This window comes from Bufo bufo, chromosome 4 (assembly GCF_905171765.1).
Source record: "Bufo bufo chromosome 4, aBufBuf1.1, whole genome shotgun sequence".
Classification (NCBI taxonomy): domain Eukaryota; kingdom Metazoa; phylum Chordata; class Amphibia; order Anura; family Bufonidae; genus Bufo; species Bufo bufo.
The window spans coordinates 567,890,077-567,912,869 of record NC_053392.1 but is presented as its reverse complement, the minus strand read 5'-3'; the positions used below and the strand labels follow the sequence as shown (position 1 = coordinate 567,912,869).

General features: G+C 45.9%; 1 protein-coding gene across 2 annotated transcripts in view; it reads left to right on the top strand.

Annotated features, from left to right (window-relative positions):
* The window catches only part of TTC7A (tetratricopeptide repeat domain 7A), a 405,257-nt gene that overhangs the window by 99,466 nt on the left and 282,998 nt on the right, over nt 1–22,793 (top strand). For both annotated transcript variants that reach the window (XM_040430310.1, XM_040430311.1), the window contains exon 7: nt 19,223–19,386. In XM_040430310.1, the coding sequence (XP_040286244.1) occupies nt 19,223–19,386 (164 nt within the window). The remainder of the gene's footprint in view (nt 1–19,222; nt 19,387–22,793) is intronic.

Sequence of the window (22,793 nt, the reverse complement as noted above, 5' to 3'; positions counted from 1 at the left end):
ATTGCAGAAGGCCTCGATGGTAAGGTGTGTCTTTTTGCTGATGACACAAAGATTTGTAAGGCCCCTTTCACACGGGCGAGTATTCCGCACGGGTGCAATGCGTGAGTTGAACGCATTGCACCCGCACTGAATCCTGACCCATTCATTTCTATGGGGCTGTGCACACGAGCGGTGATTTTCACGCATCACTTGTGCGTTGAGTGAAAATCGCAGCATGCTCCTCTTTGTGCGTTTTTCACGTAACGCAGGCCCCATAGAAATAAATGGGGTTGCGTGAAAATCGCAAGCATCCGCAAGCAAGTTCGGATGCGGTGCGATTTTCACGCACGGTTGCTAGGTGACGACGATCACCATGGTGATGGATCATGTGATGAACGCAGTGACGTCATCAAAGGTCCTATTGCTCACAGATCAAGACAGAAGAGATGCCGGCTGCGCGAACAAGTGGATTAAGGTGAGTTAAATTATTATTATTTTTTTTTAACCCCTCCAGCCCTATTTTACTATGCATTCTGTGTTCAGAATGCTATTATTTTCCCTTATAACCATGTTATGAGGGGAAATAATACAATCTACACTACAACTAACCCAAACCTGAACTTCTGAGAAGAAGTTCGGGTCTGGGTACCACAGTCGATTTTTTATCACACGCGTGCAAAACACATTGCACCCGCGCGATTATTAACTGAACATCGGAACGCAATCGCAATCAAAGCTGACTGCAATTGCGTTCCTTCTCGCGCGGGTTTGCCGCAATGCATCGGGACGCATCCGGACACGCCCGTGTGAAAGAGGCCTAACAGGGTTGATGTTCCTGGAGGGATACACCAAATGGAAAAGGATTTAGGAAAACTAGAGGAATGGTCAGAAATCTGGCAACTAAAATTTAATGTTGATAAGTGTAAGATAATGCACCTGGGATGTAAAAACCCAAGAGCAGAATATAAAATCAGTGACACAGTCCTAACCTCAGTATCTGAGGAAAGGGATTTAGGGGTCATTATTTCAGAAGACTTAAAGGTAGACAGACAATGTCATAGAGCAGCAGGAAATGCTAGCAGAATGCTGGGGTGTATAGGGAGAGGCATTACCAGTAGACAGAGGGAGGTGCTCATGCCGCTCTACAGAGCACTAGTGAGACCTCATTTGGAGTATTGTGCTCAGTACTGGAGACCATATCTCCAGAAGGATATTGATACTTTGGAGAGAGTTCAGAGAAGAGCTACTAAACTGGTACATGGATTGCAGGATAAAACTTACCAGGAAAGATTAAAGGTCCTTAACATATATAGCTTGGAAGAAAGACGAGACAGAGGGGATATGATAGAAACTTTTAAATACATAAAGGGAATCAACAAGGTAAAAGAGGAGAGAATATTTAAAGGGAACCTGTCACCTCCAAAACGCACATAAAACCGACATCATTACCTTACAGTAGCCCGCAGTGTGTTCACAATGATGTTTTTCATTCTTCCATCGGTTGCTGCATACTGTAAAAAAACTCAGTTTTAATCACCCTTCTCGCTATCTTCAGAGTCAGCTTGGAGTCAAGGAGGCAACGGCCTCCTTTCTTCAAGTAAAAATAAGCCCGCCCCTTACCCGTCCTCTTCACTTTGATTGGCATCCTGCCTAGAGGCTGGGATCGCGCAAGTCTCGTGCATGCCCGGTGCACTCCATGTTACTGCGCGATCCCGTCTCCGGCTCCCGCAGTCAGCCAGCAGCTTTGTTCTCACTGCGCATGCGCCGGCCATTTCTAGTGAGCGAGCGCCCGGCGTTTCTCATCACTGGCTTCAGGCGCAGGAGAACGCAAGCCAGTGATCACACTTTGCCCCTGACCTCACCAGCATCAGGTATTAAACTATTTAGGCACATTATCCAGGGGCACAAATATTATATTACCCCAAAAGAAACGCCGGGCGCGCGCTCACTAGAAATGGCCGGAGAGTATGCAGTGAGAGAAAAGCTGCTGGCTGACTGCGGGAGCCGGAGACGGGATCGCGCAGTAACATGGAGTGCACCGGGCATGCACGAGACTTGCGCGATCCCAGCCTCTAGGCAGGATGCCAATCAAAGTGAGGGGGGCGGGTAAGGAGCGGGCTTATTTTTACTTGAAGCAAGGAGGCCGTTGCCTCCTTGACTCCATGCTCACTCTGAAGATAGCGAGAAGGGTGATTAAAACTGCGTTTTTTTACAGTATGCAGCAACCGATGGAAGAATGAAAAACATCATTGTGAACACACTGCGGGCTACTGTAAGGTAATGATGTCGGTTTTATGTGCGTTTTGGAGGTGACAGGTTCCCTTTAAAAGAAGAAAAACTGCTACAAGAGGACATAGTTGTAAATTAGAGGGGCAAAGGTTTAAAAGTAATATCAGGAAGTATTACTTTACTGAGAGAGTAGTGGATGCATGGAATAGCCTTCCTGCAGAAGTGGTAGCTGCAAATACAGTGAAGGAGTTTAAGCATGCATGGGATAGGCATAAGGCCATCCTTCATATAAGATAGGGCCGGGGGCTATCCATAGTATTCAGTATATTGGGCAGACTAGATGGGCCAAATGGTTCTTATCTGCCGACACATTCTATGTTTCTAACTGAGCTATAATGAGTGTTTATAATGTCAGAGAGCATAGATAAGGAGCCCCTCAACTGACGGAAAAAGGAAAAAAAATCCACAGGCTGCTACTAGAGCATCTCAGCCCTGTACAGAAAAAAGAACTCCATATTTTTTTTAATAAAGACTAATTGAAAAAATTATTTTTGCTCACAATGAGTACAATGCAATAATAAAAAAAGTTGATACAGTTGAATACTGAGGCAGTGCACATGAGCCAATGGCACCTTCCTCCGCCATTCACTCTCATAGGCCTATGAGAGGAGATACAGTATAAAGGGTGCAGGCAGCACAATTACGTCATTGTGACTACACAGGGATGCAGGCGTTTTAGGCTACAGACCCTCTTAGAGGGGCAAAGGTTTAAAAGTAATATCAGGAAGTATTACTTTACTGAGAGAGTAGTGGATGCATGGAATAGCCTTCCTGCAGAAGTAACATAGTAACATAGTACATAAGGCCGAAAAAAGACATTTGTCCATCCAGTTCGGCCTGTTATCCTGCAAGTTGATCCAGAGGAAGGCAAAAAAAACCCTGTGAGGTAGAAGCCAATTTTCCTCACTTTAGGGGAATAAAAAATTCCTTCCCGACTCCAATCAGGCAATCAGATAACTCCCTGGATCAGCGACCCCTCTCTAGTAGCTATAGCCTGTAATATTATTACACTCCAGAAATACATCCAGGCCCCTCTTGAATTCCTTTATTGTACTCACCATCACCACCTCCTCAGGCAGAGAGTTCCATAGTCTCACTGCTCTTACCGTAAAGAATCCTCTCCTATGTTTGTGTACAAATCTTCTTTCCTCCAGACGCAGAGGATGTCCCCTCGTCACAGTCCTGGGGATAAATAGATGATGGGATAGATCTCTGTACTGACCCCTGATATATTTATACATAGTAATTAGATCTCCCCTCAGTCGTCTTTTTTCTAACGTGAATAACCCTAATTTTGACAATCTTTCAGGGTACTGTAGTTGCCCCATTTCAGTTATTACTTTAGTTGCCCTCCTCTGGACCCTCTCTAGCTCTGCTATGTCTGCCTTGTTCACTGGAGCCCAGAACTGTACACAGTCCTCCATGTGTGGTCTGACTAGTGATTTGTAAAGTGGTAAAACTATGTTCTCATCACGGGCATCTATGCCCTTTTTGATGCAACCCATTATCTTATTAGCCTTGGCAGCAGCTGCCTGACACTGGTTTTTGCAGCTTAGTTTGCTGTTTATTAAAATTCCTAGATCCTTTTCCATGTCAGTGTTACCAAGTGTTTTACCATTTAGTATGTACGGGTGACTTGCATTATTCCTTCCCATGTGCATAACCTTACATTTGTCAGTGTTAAACCTCATCTGCCACTTCTCTGCCCAAGCCTCCAATCTATCCAGATCCCTCTGTAGTAGTATACTGTCCTCTTCAGTGTTAATTACTTTACACAGTTTAGTGTCATCTGCGAAAATTGATATTTTACTATGAAAGCCTTCTACAAGATCATTAATAAATATATTGAAGAGAATAGGGCCCAATACTGACCCCTGAGGTACCCCACTAGTGACAGTGACCCAATCTGAGTGTGTACCGTTAATAACCACCCTCTGTTTTCTATCATTGAGCCAGTTACTTACCCACATACAGACATTTTCTCCCAGTCCGAGCATTCTCATTTTATATACTAACCTTTTATGTGGTAGCTGCAAATACAGTGAAGGGGTTTAAGCATGCATGGGATAGGCATAAGGCCATCCTTCATATAAGATAGGGCCAGGGGCTATTCATAGTACTCAGTATATTGGGCAGACTAGATGGGCCAAATGGTTCTTATCTGCCGACACATTCTATGTTTCTATGTTTCTAATGGTTGCCATACACATTAGAGGAAAATCTGCTGCACCTGCTGATTTTGACACGAGCAGTCAAATGTCTCATGTGTATTGAGATGTCCTGAGCAATTGGCCGACTGCTATTAAAGGTTTAGGCTACATGCACACGAACGTTGTTTGTTTCCGTGTCCGTTCCGTTTCTTTTTTGGTTTTTTTTTGCGGATAGGATGCGGACCTATTCATTTCACTGGGTGCGCAAAAAATGCAGACAGGACACCGTGTGCTGTCGCATCAGTATGTCCGTTCCGTAGCCCAACAAAAAAAATAGTACATGTCCTATTCTTGTCCGTTTTAGGCATTGTTACAAAGGATCTGCAGAAGAAAAAAAAAAGGATGGCATACAGACCACAAAACACATACGGCCGTGTACATGTAGCCAGTTCTCGTTATGCTCACTTACATTTTTTTTATGGCTGCATTTCACTCATGATGGGGTAAAAATCAGTGTCCAGTCGCTAAGGTCAGGAGATAAGAGCTACACATGAGCCGTCAGATGACTGGATTAAACGAAAACAGACTGCTTTTTTAACCCTTGAAACGGCTGAACATTATTAATAAAGACCAACTGAAATAAATGATTTTTATCCCATAATGAGTAAAATGCAATCATAAAAAAAATCCCTGAAGGTTTCAATAGCCTTTAAACATTTGACCTGCAATAATGCATTTTACATTTTTATGAGAGTTTGTATGCTGCAGCTGCTTGGCTCAGCTTGTGGGACGGTCAGCTTACTTGTCTGCCTATTTCTAACCTTATACAAGCTGCAATGTAGCTGATTTTTTTCAGGATTTTTTTTCTCTTGCATACTGACACTGTGCTGCCTCTGGAAGATTTATTATCACAATTGACAGGACGAACAGTCTTTTCATTCATACGTACACTAGGTTTGGCTGATACAACATGAGCGACCATGGAGTAGGCGGTCAGTCTGCGGAGGGAGGGGTAAATGAATAATGGCACGAGGGGTTTCAGCACGACCAGTATACCAGTCGGAGAGCCGTGGGAAATATTGTTTCATAGATGTCTCACACACAAACAAAGCCCATCTCTAAAGCCTCATTCACACATCCGTGTTCGTGCTCAAATCCGTGAGCAGGTGGTCAGTGATGCATCTGTAAAGCTGTCCATGAAAGATCCGTGTTGGGTCCGTGGGTCCGTTTTTTGCTGTCCGTGTTGCACCCATGTTTCACTGACACTGAACAGCTGAAAAATAATTTTCAAAGCATCTCTTCCTAATGAGCCATGAAACACGGATGCAACACAGATGGCATCAGTGTTTCATCCGTGGTTTTCCCAGACCCATAGACTATAATGAACGCGATGGATCCATGAACACGGACAAAATAGAGCATGCATCCGTGCTAAAATCACTGACCCACGGACCGTGCAAAAACACTAATATCTGAATACACACATTAAAATGAATGGGGACGTGTGCTGTCCGCGGAGAACATGTACAGCACACTGACGTGTGAATGAGGCTTAAAGGTTGCGTTACACCAGGCGATTGTCAGGCAGATCGTTAGTAGGAACGCTAGCGATGAACTGTCTGTGTAATAGTGTCGCTGATTACCTGATGCTTGTTCATCGGGCAATCGCAGTCTTCAAGCAGGTTTAAAAATCATCACTTGCCGGCTGCAGATCCTTCCGTCTAAACACGCTCTGCTGCCGGCATATAATGATTCTGTATGGGGACGAGTGATGGCATTAGAGATCGCTCCTACCTTTACTGTGGAGGAGATCCCTGCATGTAATAGCAGCTGTCTCCTCTGCTGACGAGCAGGCAATGGCTGGGAAGGAACGCTTCCTTCCTGACAAGTAACTGCCAGATCTGGTGTAATACTAGCCTAACTCTGGAGGACAACCGCGTCCTCCAGGATTCGCGTACCGCACCTATCCCTTGGTTGAACTTGATGGACTTATGTCGTTTTTGAACCGTATTAACTATGTAACTATATGTAACCATGTAACTATATTTAACTATGTAACCCATTTATTTCAATCTGCATTGTGTAATGCTTCATTTCCCCTTGTGGTGGCGCTGCAGGGAAATTGAACACTTATTGCTATGCTTCAGCACTGATTACTGCTGATCGCTGATGGACCCTTCTGACAAGTAGAGATTGTTCAAAGGACAGAACCCTTTTCAAGCAGAACACTGGTTTGGCGCTGTATCAGCCCAGACTGTACTCTTTACTTTAATCCTGGTGCAGGCAGCAGAGACTGAAAAGACCTTGCACAGGCTGTTCTGATGCAGTGACCCAGATTACTGTGGCTTCTGCTTGAATGGCCGGAATGAGACTTAACTCCGATGCAGGCTGCTTAACTCCCTAGATCAGCGGTCAGCAACCTTCGGCACTCCAGCTGTGGTGAAACTACAACTCCCAGCATGCTCCATTCACTTCTATGGGAGTTCTGAAAACAGCTAGGCAAGTGTGCATGCTGGGAGTCGTAGTTTCACCACAGCTGGAGTGCCGAAGGTTGCTGATCCCTGCCCTAGATGCTGCAGTCAGTAGGGACCAAGGCAGCTCCTTATAACCATGGGCCACTCTCTAACACAATTTCAGGCGGCTGGGAGCCTAACAAAGGCCCCTAGGCCAGCCGTGACTGTATGCCTATTAGTACCACAGACACAGCCTAATAGACTGTCAATCACTGTTCCAGTGATAGGCTATAATGCAGTGGTATACAAGGCTATACACTCCATTACCATGTTCCATAGTGACAATAAAACAAATAAAGGGGTTTTCTGAGAGTTTATAACTGATGACCTATCCTCACGATAGGTCATCATTACCAGATCGGTAGGGGTCGCCTGATCGGGGGGCGAAGTGGACTTCTCACAGCTTTTCCTAGGCCAGTGACGTCACATTCATTGGTCTCGTGGCCTAGGAGTAGCTCAGCCACATAGAAGTGAATAGGGCCGAGCTTGATACCATGATACAATGTACAATGTGCTTGGTGAGCACGGTGGAGGCATTGGCACTCACAGGACCGCCGGTGCCTTCTCAAACAGCTGATCAGTGGGGGTCCTGGGTGTTGGACCCACCCCGATCAGTTATAAAGTCTTGGAAAACTTTTAAAGGTTTATAAAGTTTATTTATATAAACAAAAAATAAAAATAAATAAATCCATTGTTTCCATAAAACTCGTCATTAAATTGAAAATAATATAAGATTATTTTTTCTTTTTCGAAATCGCCCATCCCTATTGTCAGGCAATCCCAATGACTTTGGTGGAGTCCTCCAACACCAAACAAATATGTATGGCAGCTTAAAGAGCTTCTGTCAGCATGATCAACCCTATTAAACCAAGCATGGTGGAGTTAAAAACAATACCTTTCTTTTGTCTGTATGTTAAACAGCTGCAGAGATATCTGCATTTTTATTCATATGCAAATGAGCACATTGGAGCACCAGGGGGTGGGGCTGAATCCTTGGATTACTGCTTTTCTTTTGTAACACCCCTGTGCTCTGCGCACTCTCCCCTCCCCTTGATTGACAAGGCTAGACACCAGCATGCCCATATCTCTGCAGCTGTTTAGCATCATTTTAATCAGCATGATCAACCCTACTGGGCAGTATGCCTAGCTTAACAGGGTTGATCATGCTGACAGTGACAGAGGCTGTTTAAGAGGTGTAAGATATAGATTATAAGGGATATGATGGCAGCAAGTCTATATTCCAACAGCTTGCAACAGTTTTTTATTACACTTAAACTCTTGAAACACGTTCCCCTCCAGACACTTTAATTAAACTTCTAAGGAAACAATCACAATGGCTCTTCATATCCCCCCAGAAAGCGCACATTATCTGGCGCTCTACATTTCCTTGTAGCTGTTAGCACACTTCGCTATTCTTATTTAAATGGTAATAAAAGGGGCTATTTTGTATAATTGTATTGTATAACTCGTAGTGAGGAAAGTGGTCTCCTGGTGGACATTGTGGACAAATGAAGCTTTAGACCACAGCATTTCTGACTATAATGTACAGGAACAACATCGAGCTTCTCCTCCACCCCAGTAATCCTTCACCAACGCTGACATCTAAATTCATCTTTAAAGGGAGTCTGTCAGCAGGAACATCGCTGATCCACCAGGCACAATGTCTTGTAGGTCTAGCTCAGGTGAGAGAGATCTTTAACCTTATTTTTGTGGGAAAGTACTTTTAATCCATATGCAAATGAGCAGTAAAGTGCACCAAGGGCGGGCCCAAGTCACTCCGTGCACCCTTGCTCCTCCTGCTTCCTCTGTCAGTCCTTCCCTCTCCTTGCCCAGGTCCTGCACTGTCATCTCACCTGGCTCTGTCCATTAAGAAGGAGAGGGATGGGCTGACAGAGGAAGCAGGAGGAGTAAGAGTGCACGGAGTGACTCGTGCCCGCCTTCGGTGCACTTTACTGCTCATTTGCATATGGATTAAAAGCTTTTTCTCCAGAATGAAACAGCAGATCGCTACGTGAGTGAAAGATATCATTACATTCAGGTGAGCTAACCCTACAAAACATTGGGCCTGGTTTTAAAGGTGGCCACAAATCTTCATGTGCACTCAGCCAAACTGACCTTGGTATGAATGGGGCAGGCAGAACAAGCTGCTGTCAGACTCCTCTACCTGTAGTTCATCTCCCCTGAGAGCAAAGGATGAAGCATGCCCGATTATTATTTTTTCTTCCCCGACAAACGCTGGCCAGACATCTGATTCAGATGCACATTAGGTGCGACTGCGGAGTTCAGTGGGTTTGGCTATCCTTTGGCTAATGTATATGGCCACCCTTAGATATCTTTTCACAATCTCTACTGAGGTCTGAAATAAATATGTCTGCGTAGAGCTCACAATATGTGATGAGCACTGTTTATTTGCAGCTATAGTTGAGCAGTGAACAGATGCAGCAGAGCTGGATATGTCATTCTCCACATTTTGGCTGCATGGTTTCTCTGTTTTGATAAGACACCTATCTTCATCAAAACGGCATGGGAAGGCGGTAGAGGAATGTAGTAGTCTAAGGGCTCATGTACACGACCGTATGTATTTTGCGGTCCGCGTACATTCCTTATTTTGCGGAATGGAACAGCTGGCCCCTAATAGAACAGTCCTATCCTTGTCCGTAATGTGGACAATAATAGGACATGTTCTGTTTTTTTGCGGAACGGACATATGGGAACAGAATGCGTACTGACACACAGGGCAGAATTTCCACTTTGGGTTTGCCGTGGATTTCATCCCATGCATTGCAGAGGGTGACGTGCAGTGGAAATTTGAAACATAAATTAACATGCTGTGGCAATGCCATGACAGCAGATCTGCAGTGTCTCCATCTTGAGATAGTGGCGACCTTTAGCTTCTCTCCATTAAAGGCTATGGACACCTTCGGGGCAATTTATTTATGATTGCATTTGACTCATTTTGGGCTAAAAATCTTTTTTCAATTAGTCTTTATTAAAAATGATCATCTGTTTCTGAGATGGAAGGGTTAAAAATCTGTCTGTTTGCAGGCTGTCACAGTCTGTTTTCTTTGAATCCCGTCATCTGACGGCTCATGTGTAGCTCTTATTCCGGACCTCATAAACACTCATTATAGCTCAATTCTTATAAAAATGATAAAAATATGTCTTAAGTGTTTATGAGCGCAAGGCCTCATGTGTGCTGTCGGAGATTGAGAAGTTTTTTTTTTAACCCTTGTATCTCAGAAACGGGCGAACATTTCTAATAAAGACCTATTAAAAAATATATATATATATTATCAGCCCAAATTGAGTGCAACCATAGAAAAAAAAGCCCCCAAAGGTGTCCATAGCCTTTAACAGAATGTAAGGCCAAGTGTATAGTTGCTTTACGCTAAGTCTTTGTGCGCTGATCTGACCAAGAAACCAGATCATACCAGAAATCAGTGGCCCAGATTTACTAATGTGTTTGCGTCTAGGATCTCTTTAAAAAGTGGCGTAATTTGGCACAACTGGTGTTTAAAACATTTTTTCAGCTAGTTTGAAAGTGAGAAGGGGTGTGGCTTCACTGGAAAAGTGGGCATGCGCTGTGATTGTTTTGCACCAAAATTGCACCACAATTCTGGCGTTAAATTCTGTCCCAAAAGAAGCCACCCAATTATTGATATAGAGTCAGAGAAAAGTGTCTCTCCCTCCAGCACAGGTATCATCCAGCCCGAGCCCCTTTGATAAATCTGGTGTAGGTCTAGGCAGCCGGTCTAAGATTATACCATCTACAGGATTAGTAAATCTGCCCCACTGTGTGTAAATGACCAGAATCGGTATATAGCGGATCGGTCCAGCCCCAGTTGGAAGCATTCATACTGCCCAGTGGAGTAACTACAGGGGAAGCAGCTGCTTTGGGGCCCGAGTGGAGAAGGGGCCTGGAAGCAGTGTCTTTTCTAGTACGATTCAGGCCAGGCCGGGCCCCCAGTGTGACTATATCAAGGTGTACATACTGTAGGAAGGTATAAGGGGTCGTCATTGATGGTAGGTATGTGTATGTGTCACCGAGGTTCCTGGCCTCGGTGAAGTAAGAGCCGGTATTTTCATGTGTCAGTGGCAGCTAATGTTGATTGACACTTGGCTATTTAGTATGGCTGTAAATAGCTGATCCGGGACGGCTCTTACTGGGAGTAGTCAAAGTGCTGGGTGGGTGACTACTCCCCACGTTCCAGGCCGGGTCTTGGCAGGCTTATAAAAAACAGCCAGCACTGTCAGGTGGTGTGGGTTACCTCCCTCTGACAGTGGAGCTCTGGAGATATCTGTGCTGAGGTCTGAAGACCACGTGTCAGGCGAGCAGGCCACCTTAAAGCCTGCAAGTGGACTTTCTGAGGCTGAGCATTCAGCCGGGTGTGAACTGACACCCAGGATACCAGGTGAACTTTATTTAGTTTTTCTGTGTGTGAACAAGCACCAAGCCTGAAAAGTGACTGTTGTGTTATGATATGTGTGAATAAACACTGAAGAGTGATTTACAACCTGGTCCTTTGCCTCTATACTGCGTCCGCTAACCTGCCTACCAGAGTGAATCCCCACAATACCAGTATGAAGGACCTTTGTAATGCAGTAATGGTAGGCAAAAGGACCTTTGATGATGTCATCATGTCACATGATTTAAGGTCCTTTAGCCTTCCATTACAGCATTCCAAAGGTCCTTTAGCCTGTAAGTAAATAAGCGTGTGTGTATATATATGTATATATATATATATATAAGTATGTTTGTATATGTGTTTGTATGTGTGTGTGTGTGTGTGTGTATATATATATATATATATATATATATATATATATAGGTATGTATGTGTGTTTATATATGTGTTTATCTGTATGTGTGTGTGTATATATATATATATATATATATATATATATATATATATATATATATATACACACATACAGTACAGACTAGGGGTGCACCGAAATGAAAATTCTGGTCCGAAACCGAAAATTCTGGATGCCCTTGACCGAAAACCGAAACTGCCTTTTTGCCCAAATACTTTTAAAATACTTTTTTTTTAATGATTTTATTAATAATTCTTTTTCATGAATTTAATAAATCATATTATATATGGAGAGGGGGATCTGTGGGTGGCTCTGTTATGGAGAGGGGGATCTGTGGGTGGCTCTGTTATGGAGAGGGGGATCTGTGGGTGGCTCTGTTATGGAGGGGGGGATCTGTGGGTGGCTCTGTTATGGAGAGGGGGATCTGTGGGTGGCGCTGTTATGGAGAGGGGGATCTGTGGGTGGCTCTGTTATGGAGAGGGGGATCTGTGGGTGGCGCTGTTATGGAGAGGGGGATCTGTGGGTGGCTCTGTTATGGAGAGGGGGATCTGTGGGTGGCTCTGTTATGGAGAGGGGGATCTGTGGGTGGCTCTGTTATGGAGAGGGGGATCTGTGGGTGGCTCTGTTATGGAGGGGGGGATCTGTGGGTGGCTCTGTTATGGAGAGGGGGATCTGTGGGTGGCGCTGTTATGGAGAGGGGGATCTGTGGGTGGCTCTGTTATGGAGAGGGGGATCTGTGGGTGGCGCTGTTATGGAGAGGGGGATCTGTGGGTGGCTCTGTTATGGAGAGGGGGATCTGTGGGTGGCTCTGTTATGGAGAGGGGGATCTGTGGGTGGCTCTGTTATGGAGAGGGGGATCTGTGGGTGGCTCTGTTATGGAGAGGGGGATCTGTGGGTGGCTCTGTTATGGAGAGGGGGATCTGTGGGTGGCGCTGTTATGGAGGGGGGGATATGTGCACTGTTATGGGCATAACAGTGCACAGATCCCTTTCCCCATAACAGTGCACAGATCCCCCCTCCCCATAGCAGTGCCATAGACCGATCCCCCTACCCATAACAGCCCCGGCCCTGCTGCTCACAGCATCACTCACTGCATCTTTATTTTACCTTACAATCGTGACGCTCCAGTAACAACTGTGCAGGCAGAGCGGAGGGCGGCGTAACGTCACTTACTCACGTGACGCACCTGCTCCGCCCACTTTAGGAATGAAGGAGGCGGAGCAGGCGCGTCACGTGAGTAAGTGACGTTACGCCGCCCTCCGCTCTGCCTGCAGAGTTGTTACTGGAGCGTCACGATTGTAAGGTAAAATAAAGATGCAGTGACTTAAAGTAAACCGCCCGCCCGCAGATGGTGAGCTACTTGGTGGGTGACAAATCCCACACCCCATATTTTCGGCCGATATGTAACAATATCGGCCGAAATGGATTAGGTACATTTTCGGCCGATATTTTCGGCTGCCGGAATTTCGGTGCACCCCTAGTACAGACCAAAAGTTTGGACACACCTTCTCATTCAAAGAGTTTTCTTTATTTTCATGACTATGAAGGCATCAAAACTATGAATTAACACATGTGGAATTATATACATAACAAACAAGTGTGATACAACTGAAAATATGTAATATTCTAGGTTCTTCAAAGTAGCCACCTTTTGCTTGGATTACTGCTTTGCACACTCTTGGCATTCTCTTGATGAGCTTCAAGAGGTAGACCCCTGAAATGGTTTTCACTTCACAGGTGTGCCCTGTCAGGTTTAATAAGTGGGATTTCTTGCCTTATAAATGGGGTTGGGACCATCAGTTGCGTTGAGGAGAAGTCAGGTGGATACACAGCTGATAGTCCTACTGAATAGACTGTTAGAATTTGTATTATAGCAAGAAAAAAGCAGCTAAGTAAAGAAAAACGAGTGGCCATCATTACTTTAAGAAATGAAGGTCAGTCAGTCAGCCGAAAAATTGGGAAAACTTTGAAAGTAAGGGCTATTTGACCATGAAGGAGAGTGATGGGAGTGCTGCGCCAGATGACCTGGCCTCCACAGTCACCGGACCTGAACCCAATCGAGATGGTTTGGGGTGAGCTGGACCGCAGAGTGAAGGCAAAAGGGCCAACAAGTGCTAAGCATCTCTGGGAACTCCTTCAAGACTGTTGGAAGACCATTTCAGGGGACTACCTCTTGAAGCTCATCAAGAGAATGCCAAGAGTGTGCAAAGCAGTAATCAAAGCAAAAGGTGGCTACTTTGAAGAACCTAGAATATGACATATTTTCAGTTGTTTCACACTTGTTTGTTATGTATATAATTCCACATGTGTTAATTCATAGTTTTGATGCCTTCATAGTCATGAAAATAAAGAAAACTCTTTGAATGAGAAGGTGTGTCCAAACTTTTGGTCTGTACTGTATATATATATATGTGTGTGTGTATTAGGGCTGCACGATATATCGCAAAAGTAATCGAATCGCGATAAACGGAAAATGCGGTTTGGCGATTCGGCCGAGCCGAAAATGCCGCGATTATTATATATGAAGGGGCCCCTATTGATAAAAAAAAGTCCTCTGTCCTATTGATAACAGGTCCAGCCTCTGTACTTACTTTCACAATGAATGCACTGCAGCGACGAGCGGGAGCGAGCGAGGCAGCCGGCCGGCGCGGGACTGACGTCACTTAGTCACGCTCCTGCTTCCTGAATTAAGTGGGAGGAGCGTGACAGTGACGTCAGTCACGCGCCGGCCGGCTTGCTCTCTGCCGCTCTCTGCACTGCAGTGCATTCATAGTGAAAGTACAGAGGCTGGCCATTTTATGATAGAGCGGCGCCCAGGGATCTAAGTGCACTTACTATTATTCCTGGGCGCCGCTCCGTTCGTCCGCTGTGGCCCCCGGTATTTTCAGCATTCAGAGGAAGGAGGAGGAGACGCCAGTGTCTGTCCTTCTCCATAACAGCAGCGCTGTCCAATCAGAGCGCAGAGCTCAGAGCCAGGGAGAAAAAAAACTCCCTGGCTCTGAGCTCTGAGCTGTGATTGGACAGCGCTGCTGTCATGGAGACGGAGACTCACTGGCGTCTCCTCCTCCTTGCTTTGAATGTTGAAAATACCGGGGGCCACAGCGGACGAACGGAGCGGCGCCCAGGAATAATAGTAAGTGCACTTAGATCCCTGGGCGCCGCTCTATGCAGCCTGCTACCAAGTTCATATTCTTTGGACCTATGAAAGGTCCTCTTTAATTACATTCATTGGTGGCGCAGTGTGCGCAGTTTAGGACACATGAAGGGACACATAGGGCCATGAGGGGGACCAGCATAAGATGCTATATGTGTGTCTTATGCTGGCCCCCATCGTGGCCCCATGTGTTATAGCACACATCCCCTATAACAGCGTCCTCCACAGATCCCCCATAACAGTGCCCTCCACAGATCCCCCACATAACAGCGTCATCCACAGATCCCCCACATAACAGCGTCATCCACAGATCCCCCACATAACAGCGCCATCCACAGATCCCCCACATAACAGCGCCATCCACAGATCCCCCACATAACAGCGCCATCCACAGATCCCCCACATAACAGCGCCATCCACAGATCCCCCACATAACAGCGCCATCCACAGATCCCCCACATAACAGCGCCATCCACAGATCCCCCACATAACAGCGTCATCCACAGATCCCCCACATAACAGCGTCATCCACAGATCCCCCACATAACAGCGTCATCCACAGATCCCCCACATAACAGCGTCCTCCGCAGATCCCCCACATAACAGCGTCATCCACAGATCCCCCACATAACAGCGTCATCCACAGATTCCCCACATAACAGCGTCATCCACAGATCCCCCACATAACAGCGTCATCCACAGATCCCCCACATAACAGCGTCATCCACAGATCCCCCACATAACAGCGTCATCCACAGATCCCCCACATAACAGCGTCATCCACAGATCCCCCACATAACAGCGTCATCCACAGATCCCCCACATAACAGCGTCATCCACAGATCCCCCACATAACAGCGTCATCCACAGATCCCCCATAACAGCGTCCTCCACAGATCCCCCACATAACAGCGTCATCCACAGATCCCCCACATAACAGCGTCATCCACAGATCCCCCACATAACAGCGTCATCCACAGATCCCCCACATAACAGCGCCATCCACAGATCCCCCACATAACAGCGCCATCCACAGATCCCCCACATAACAGCGCCATCCACAGATCCCCCATAACTATGTCATACCCAGCCGCGTCAGCGGCTCATATGGGAAAATCCAAGCAAATAGACCTCTAGCACAATTCCCTTAAAATATCGCATCGCACATCGTTATCGCAATTTTTAGGGCCCTAATCGCAATCGCACAAAATTCCCATATCGTGCAGCCCTAGTGTGTATATACACTCACCTAAAGAATTATTAGGAACACCATACTACGGTGTTGGACCCCCTTTTGCCTTCAGAACTGCCTTAATTCTACGTGGCATTGATTCAACAAGGTGCTGATAGCATTCTTTAGAAATGTTGGCCCATATTGATAGGATAGCATCTTGCAGTTGATGGAGATTTGAGGGATGCACATACAGGGCACGAAGCTCCTGTTCCACCACATCCCAAAGATGCTCTATTGGGTTGAGATCTGGTGACTGTGGGGGCCATTTTAGTACAGTGAACTCATTGTCATGTTCAAGAAACCAATTTGAAATGATTCAAGCTTTGTGACATGGTGCATTATCCTTCTGGAAGTAGCCATCAGAGGATGGGTACATGGTGGTCATGAAGGGATGGACATGGTCAGAAACAATGCTCAGGTAGCCCGTGGCATTTAAACGATGCCCAATTGGCACTAAGGGGCCTAAAGTGTGCCCAGAAAACATCCCCCACACCATTACACCACCACCACCAGCCTGCACAGTGGTAACAAGGCATGATGGATACATGTTCTCATTCTGTTTACGCCAAATTCGGACTCTACCATTTGAATGTCTCAACAGAAATCGAGACTCATCAGACCAGGCAACATTTTTCCAGTCTTCAACAGTCCAATTTTGGTTAGCTTGTGCAAATTGTAGCCTCTTTTTCCTATTTGTAGTGGAGATCATTGGTACCCGGTGGGGTCTTCTGCTGTTGTAGCCCATCCGCCTCAAGGTTGTGCGTGTTGTGGCTTCACAAATGCTTTTCTGCATACCTCGGTTGTAACGAGTGGTTATTTCAGTCAACCGTGCTCTTCTATCAGCTTGAATCAGTCGGCCCATTCTCCTCTGACCTCTAGCATCCACAAGGCATTTTTGCCCACAGGACTGCCGCATACTGGATGTTTTTCCCTTTTCACACCATTCTTTGTAAACCCTAGAAATGGTTGTGCGTGAAAATCCCAGTAACTGAGCAGATTGTGAAATACTCAGACCGGCCCGTCTGGCACCAACAACCATGCCACGCTCAAAATTGCTTAAATCACCTTTCTTTCCCATTCTGACATTCAGTTTGGAGTTCAGGAGATTGTCTTGACCAGGACCACCCCCCTAAATGCATTGAAGCAACTGCCATTTGATTGGCTGACTAGATAATTGCAATAATGAGAAATAGAACAGGTGTTCCTAATAATTCTTTAGGTGAGTGTGTGTATATATATATATATATATATATATATGGGTATGTATGTGTAGTTGTATATGTGTTTGTCTGTATATCTGTGTATACAGTATGTGTGTGTATATGTGTGTGTCTGTGTTTATCTGTGTGTCTTTATGTATAAATGTGTTTGTGTGTGTGTGTGTGTTTATCTGTGTGTATATGCGTATGCATGTGTTTATTGATTACTGCTTTGCACACTCTTGGCATTCTCTTGATGAGCTTCAAGAGGTATGTAACCTGAAATGGTCTTCCAACAGTCTTGAAGGAGTTCCCAGAGATGCTTAGCACTTGTTGGCCCTTTTGCCTTCACTCTGCGGTCCAGCTCACTCCAAACCATCTCGATTGGGTTCAGGTCCGGTGACTGTGGAGGCCAGGTCATCTGGCGCAGCACCCCATCTCTCTCCTTCATGGTCAAATAGCCCTTACTTTCAAAGTTTTCCCAATTTTTCGGCTGACTGACTGACCTTCATTTCTTAAAGTAATGATGGCCACTCGTTTTTCTTTACTTAGCTGCTTTTTTCTTGCCATAATACAAATTCTAACATACTATTCAGTAGGACTATCAGCTGTGTATCCACCTGACTTCTCCTCAATGCAACTGATGGTCCCAACCCCATTTATAAGGCAAGAAATACCACTTATTAAACCTGACAGGGCACACCTGTGAAGTGAAAACCATTTCAGGGGACTACCTCTTGAAGCTCATCAAGAGAATGCCAAGAGTGTGCAAAGCAGTAATCCAAGCAAAAGGTGGCTACTTTGAAGAACCTAGAATATGACATATTTTCAGTTGTTTCACACTTGTTTGTTATGTATATAATTCCACATGTGTTAATTCATAGTTTTGATGCCTTCAGTGTGAATCTACAATTTTCATAGTCATGAAAATAAAGAAAACTCTTTGAATGAGAAGGTGTGTCCAAACTTTTGGTCTGTACTGTATATATATATATATATATATATGTGTGTGTATGTGTTTATTTGTGTGTGTGTATGTATATATGTGTTTGTGTGTACATGTGTTTATCTGTGTGTGTGTGTGTGTGTGTGTGTATCAATGTCACCATCTGCTTATTGTGTATATAGGAGATATCTGGATAGGGGTAGTAGTGTGTGTATATATATATATATATAGCACTACTACTCTTATCCAGATATTAAGCACACTGATACTGTGACAGATATTTGTTTAAAAAAATAAAAAGCGTTTTACGATTGATGACCTGTCCTCAGGATAGGTCATCAATATCAAGGTGTGGGGGGGGAATCTGTAGAAAACTTGCTGTGGGGCCCAGTCAGTTCTAGCTACGCCCCTGCATACTGCGTCCTTATATCAAAATATACAGGATATTGTAGCCCTATAGCTGCTTCCCTTTTGTATATATGGGTGGGGATAATTTTTATTAAGTGAATCGACTCCATTGAATTTTATAGTATTGATGACACTTTTATTTTAGTGTGCACCTATAAGATGGATCCCTATAATAATGCAGCTGTCAGCCCCTTCTGCTCTTCCTGCACTGTGAATATTTTTAGATGGAGATTCATTTAGACTGCAGGAGCGTTACACGAACCCTAGGCGGCTGTGTGTGCCTTTCCCATCCATCCTATCCTGGCCGGTAACCATTTCCATGTGTTGACATTGAACAGGATTTGATAATCTCATATTCCGCCTATTATTAGGGGTTTAGACAGGGGTTGAGGCTCCACACAAATCTCTGGACATGATCATTTGCCTACGCACAATAAACGAGCGCCGCAGATTATTCCGGGCTCAGAGGATTACATATGTATTACATTTTGCTTTCCTAATTTTGTTATTTTATTTTTTTATTGTTTACCAGGCAGCGAGCAGGCAGCTGGCAGAAGTTCTGCTCCATTCATTAAGTGAGAAGTGTTACTGGAGTCCGTTGAAAAGTCCTTTGCCGGAACTGATGGTGAACAGAGGGGAAACCTCTTTCCCTTACGAGATCATCAGTCACAGACCACAGATTCATTCTGGAGATCAGTAAGAGACTTTTGGCACTGCACACACTAACTTCTTTTACCAATCTCCTATCAATTGTGTATTGTTTTCCACCATTGTAATCATATGTAGAAGAGAAGTACATGCCCTGCCCTGATGAGCCTCTACAAGACAGAAGCAGGCTTTTAGGAAAGACTGTCTGGACTAGCTGTCGAGGCAACAAGATGTTCCTCCTGCAAGCACTTGCATATTAAAGGACACAGGTGCCATGTCCATATGTGCCCACATTGCTGAGAAAAATAAAGTTTTAATAAATGCAAATGAGTCTCTAGGAGCAACGGGAGCATTACCATTGCACCTAGAGGCTGTGTGTAACGGACCGTTTCAGCAGACAAGGGGTTAAAATCCGTTTAGGCGATAAGCCCCTTTCTGAGAGACAGGCACAGCTACTGTAGGACACCAACCTCCCGAACTGGATACAAAGTAGCACTCCAAACTGGAACCTCACGAATAGCTGCTAGCAGACGAACAGGAAAAGCATACAATCCTGGCAATCGGTCTTCTAACAGCATACAGTGAATCCCCCCAATAACGAGACAAGGCTCCGTGTTGAGGGTCAAACAGTGGTCTGACTGTACTTCACGTACAGCCTCTTTTATTCATAAACCACAAACATAGTACTGCCCACAGGGGTTTGAAATACAACCAATCAGTAATTTACAACACATACAATGATACAACAGCAACCAATCGTTCACGCCCCTAGAGGACCAGAATGAAGACTGACATAGGACAACATATCCCCACAATGCATCATGGTTTCCTCCTCTCTGTCCAGACAACCTGAAGAGCAATCCAATTATCTCTGAGGACAAAGGGAGATCGCCAATACACATGTGAGGACAACAGAACAGACATCACCATTTTAAACACACAATGGCACAATAGAAACACACCCGCATATTCCTCCCAAGCTGACAAGTTACACTTATTATAAATTGTTACAACTTTGTGAGTTTACATTGGCCATACATATAACTTACATTAATTTAAACAGTATAACTTGGGGACAAACCTATCCAAAATTCACTTGAATCGGTTCAGGGGTTTAAAAGTTAGTATATGGCCCATAATCCTGGGGCAAGAGGCCAGCAGCCAGTCCTCTCCAAAACCCAGTGGCGAGGTCGGTTTCGCCACACATCTCCCCCCCCCAGGGAAGACTAACCAGATACCTGACCTCACGCCGGTCGGTACCTGAGTTAGTCTGGCAGCCCACCCACAACCAAATACTGGACCTGTTGACTTTAGTAGCCTGTCTCTGTCCAGTGAGTCCACCAAGGTTATGTTGGAAGCTGGTACTCTCGGTCTCTGTGTTGCTCCCTGGCTTGGAGTGGAGGTTGCTTTGTGGGCAGGTATCAGCGGTACTCTGCCCTGGTGCCAGCGCTACCACGGAAGAAGCCTGGTTGGAGCCTGGTTGTTGGAGGGGGAGACCGACTGTCTCTACCCCCTGTGCTGTAAGTGCAGAGACCACGGTCCCATCTGCACTGTTGTGGGGCTTACTTTGTCCCCCTGGTGCGTTAAGCTGCCGCTGGGGAGAGGGGGTAATGAGCTCCTCTCCCATACATACTTCCAGCCGCTGGGGAGGGCGACCGACCGTCTCCTTTCCCAATACAGTGTCCTGCTGCTGGGGAAAGGAGACTGGGCTCTCTATTCCCTGCTGGACACTCTGCCGCTGGGGGACAGGACCGACTGTCTCTGCCCCCTGGAACTCCGCCTGCCGCTGGGGAATGGAGACTGGGCTCCCAATTCCCAAAAAATCATGCTGCTGCTGGGGGGCAGGAACAACTACCTCTGCCCCCTGTAACTCCGCCTGCCGCTGAGGAGGGAGGACGCTGCTCTCCTCTCCCTGCACTTCACACTGCCGCTGGGGAATGGACACTGGGCTCCCAATTCCCTGCAATTCACACTGCCGCTGGGGAGGGAGGGCGCTGCTATCCTCTCCCTGCACTTCACACTGCCGCTGGGGAATGGAGACTGGGCTCCCAATTCCCTGCAGGACCGGTGGAGAGACCTCGGTCCCATCTCTACCGGCCACCTGGGGTCCTCCCCAGTAACACTCTACAATATCTGCCCAGCTGAATGGGTCTGGATCTGGGTCTGTCACCTTACCGTCCTGCTGAGCCGTCTCAATGGAGTGGAAGAGATCTCGGTAGTCCTGCTCCAGTTCCCACTCCAGGGTTGCTAGGTGAGCCAGGTCTTGCTCTACCTCATGGGGGTCATCCCACTCATGCCTAGCCTCCCTCTCATAGAAAATGTCCTGAAGTCTGGACTGTACAGGGCTCCCAAAGTCAGGCTCTGCAAAGGACTCCCATAACAAGCCAGGACCATAAAACTCCTCTCCTTCTGGCTTGTCATGTTCGGCTGTCCAGGGTATATACTGTGCCATATACCACCAAAGCGCCTGGTAGGCATCCTCCAGCCATAGCTCCTGCCATACCCGGTACTCTAGTTCCTTCACCCATTCCTCCAGGGGCTGCTCTCCCAGGAAGGGCATCCGCAGGGCCACTTGCTTCTGCAACCGCTGCTCTTCACTGGGGAGACTCTCACCCCGCTGGTATTGTAGATTATCCAGGGCCTGGTACCAGATGCCTTTCCTTAATGCATCCCGGCCATCCAGGTCCTCCTCCTCGTATAACACTGCTGGTTCCATCCTGTTGCTTTTAGGGTCGCTGTACTGGGACATGCGTTGCCTTTAAATTGTAGAATCCAAAGAAATGGTGTCTCCTGTAGCTGTCCTTCTGGCTGTAGGAACGATCCCGCTGCTTGCCACCAATGTAACGGACCGTTTCAGCAGACAAGGGGTTAAAATCCGTTTAGGCGATAAGCCCCTTTCTGAGAGACAGGCACAGCTACTGTAGGACACCAACCTCCCGAACTGGATACAAAGTAGCACTCCAAACTGGAACCTCACGAATAGCTGCTAGCAGACGAACAGGAAAAGCATACAATCCTGGCAATCGGTCTTCTAACAGCATACAGTGAATCCCGCCAATAACGAGACAAGGCTCCGTGTTGAGGGTCAAACAGTGGTCTGACTGTACTTCACGTACAGCCTCTTTTATTCATAAACCACAAACATAGTACTGCCCACAGGGGTTTGAAATACAACCAATCAGTAATTTACAACACATACAATGATACAACAGCAACCAATCGTTCACGCCCCTAGAGGACCAGAATGAAGACTGACATAGGACAACATATCCCCACAATGCATCATGGTTTCCTCCTCTCTGTCCAGACAACCTGAAGAGCAATCCAATTATCTCTGAGGACAAAGGGAGATCGCCAATACACATGTGAGGACAACAGAACAGACATCACCATTTTAAACACACAATGGGACAATGGCACAATAGAAACACACCCGCATATTCCTCCCAAGCTGA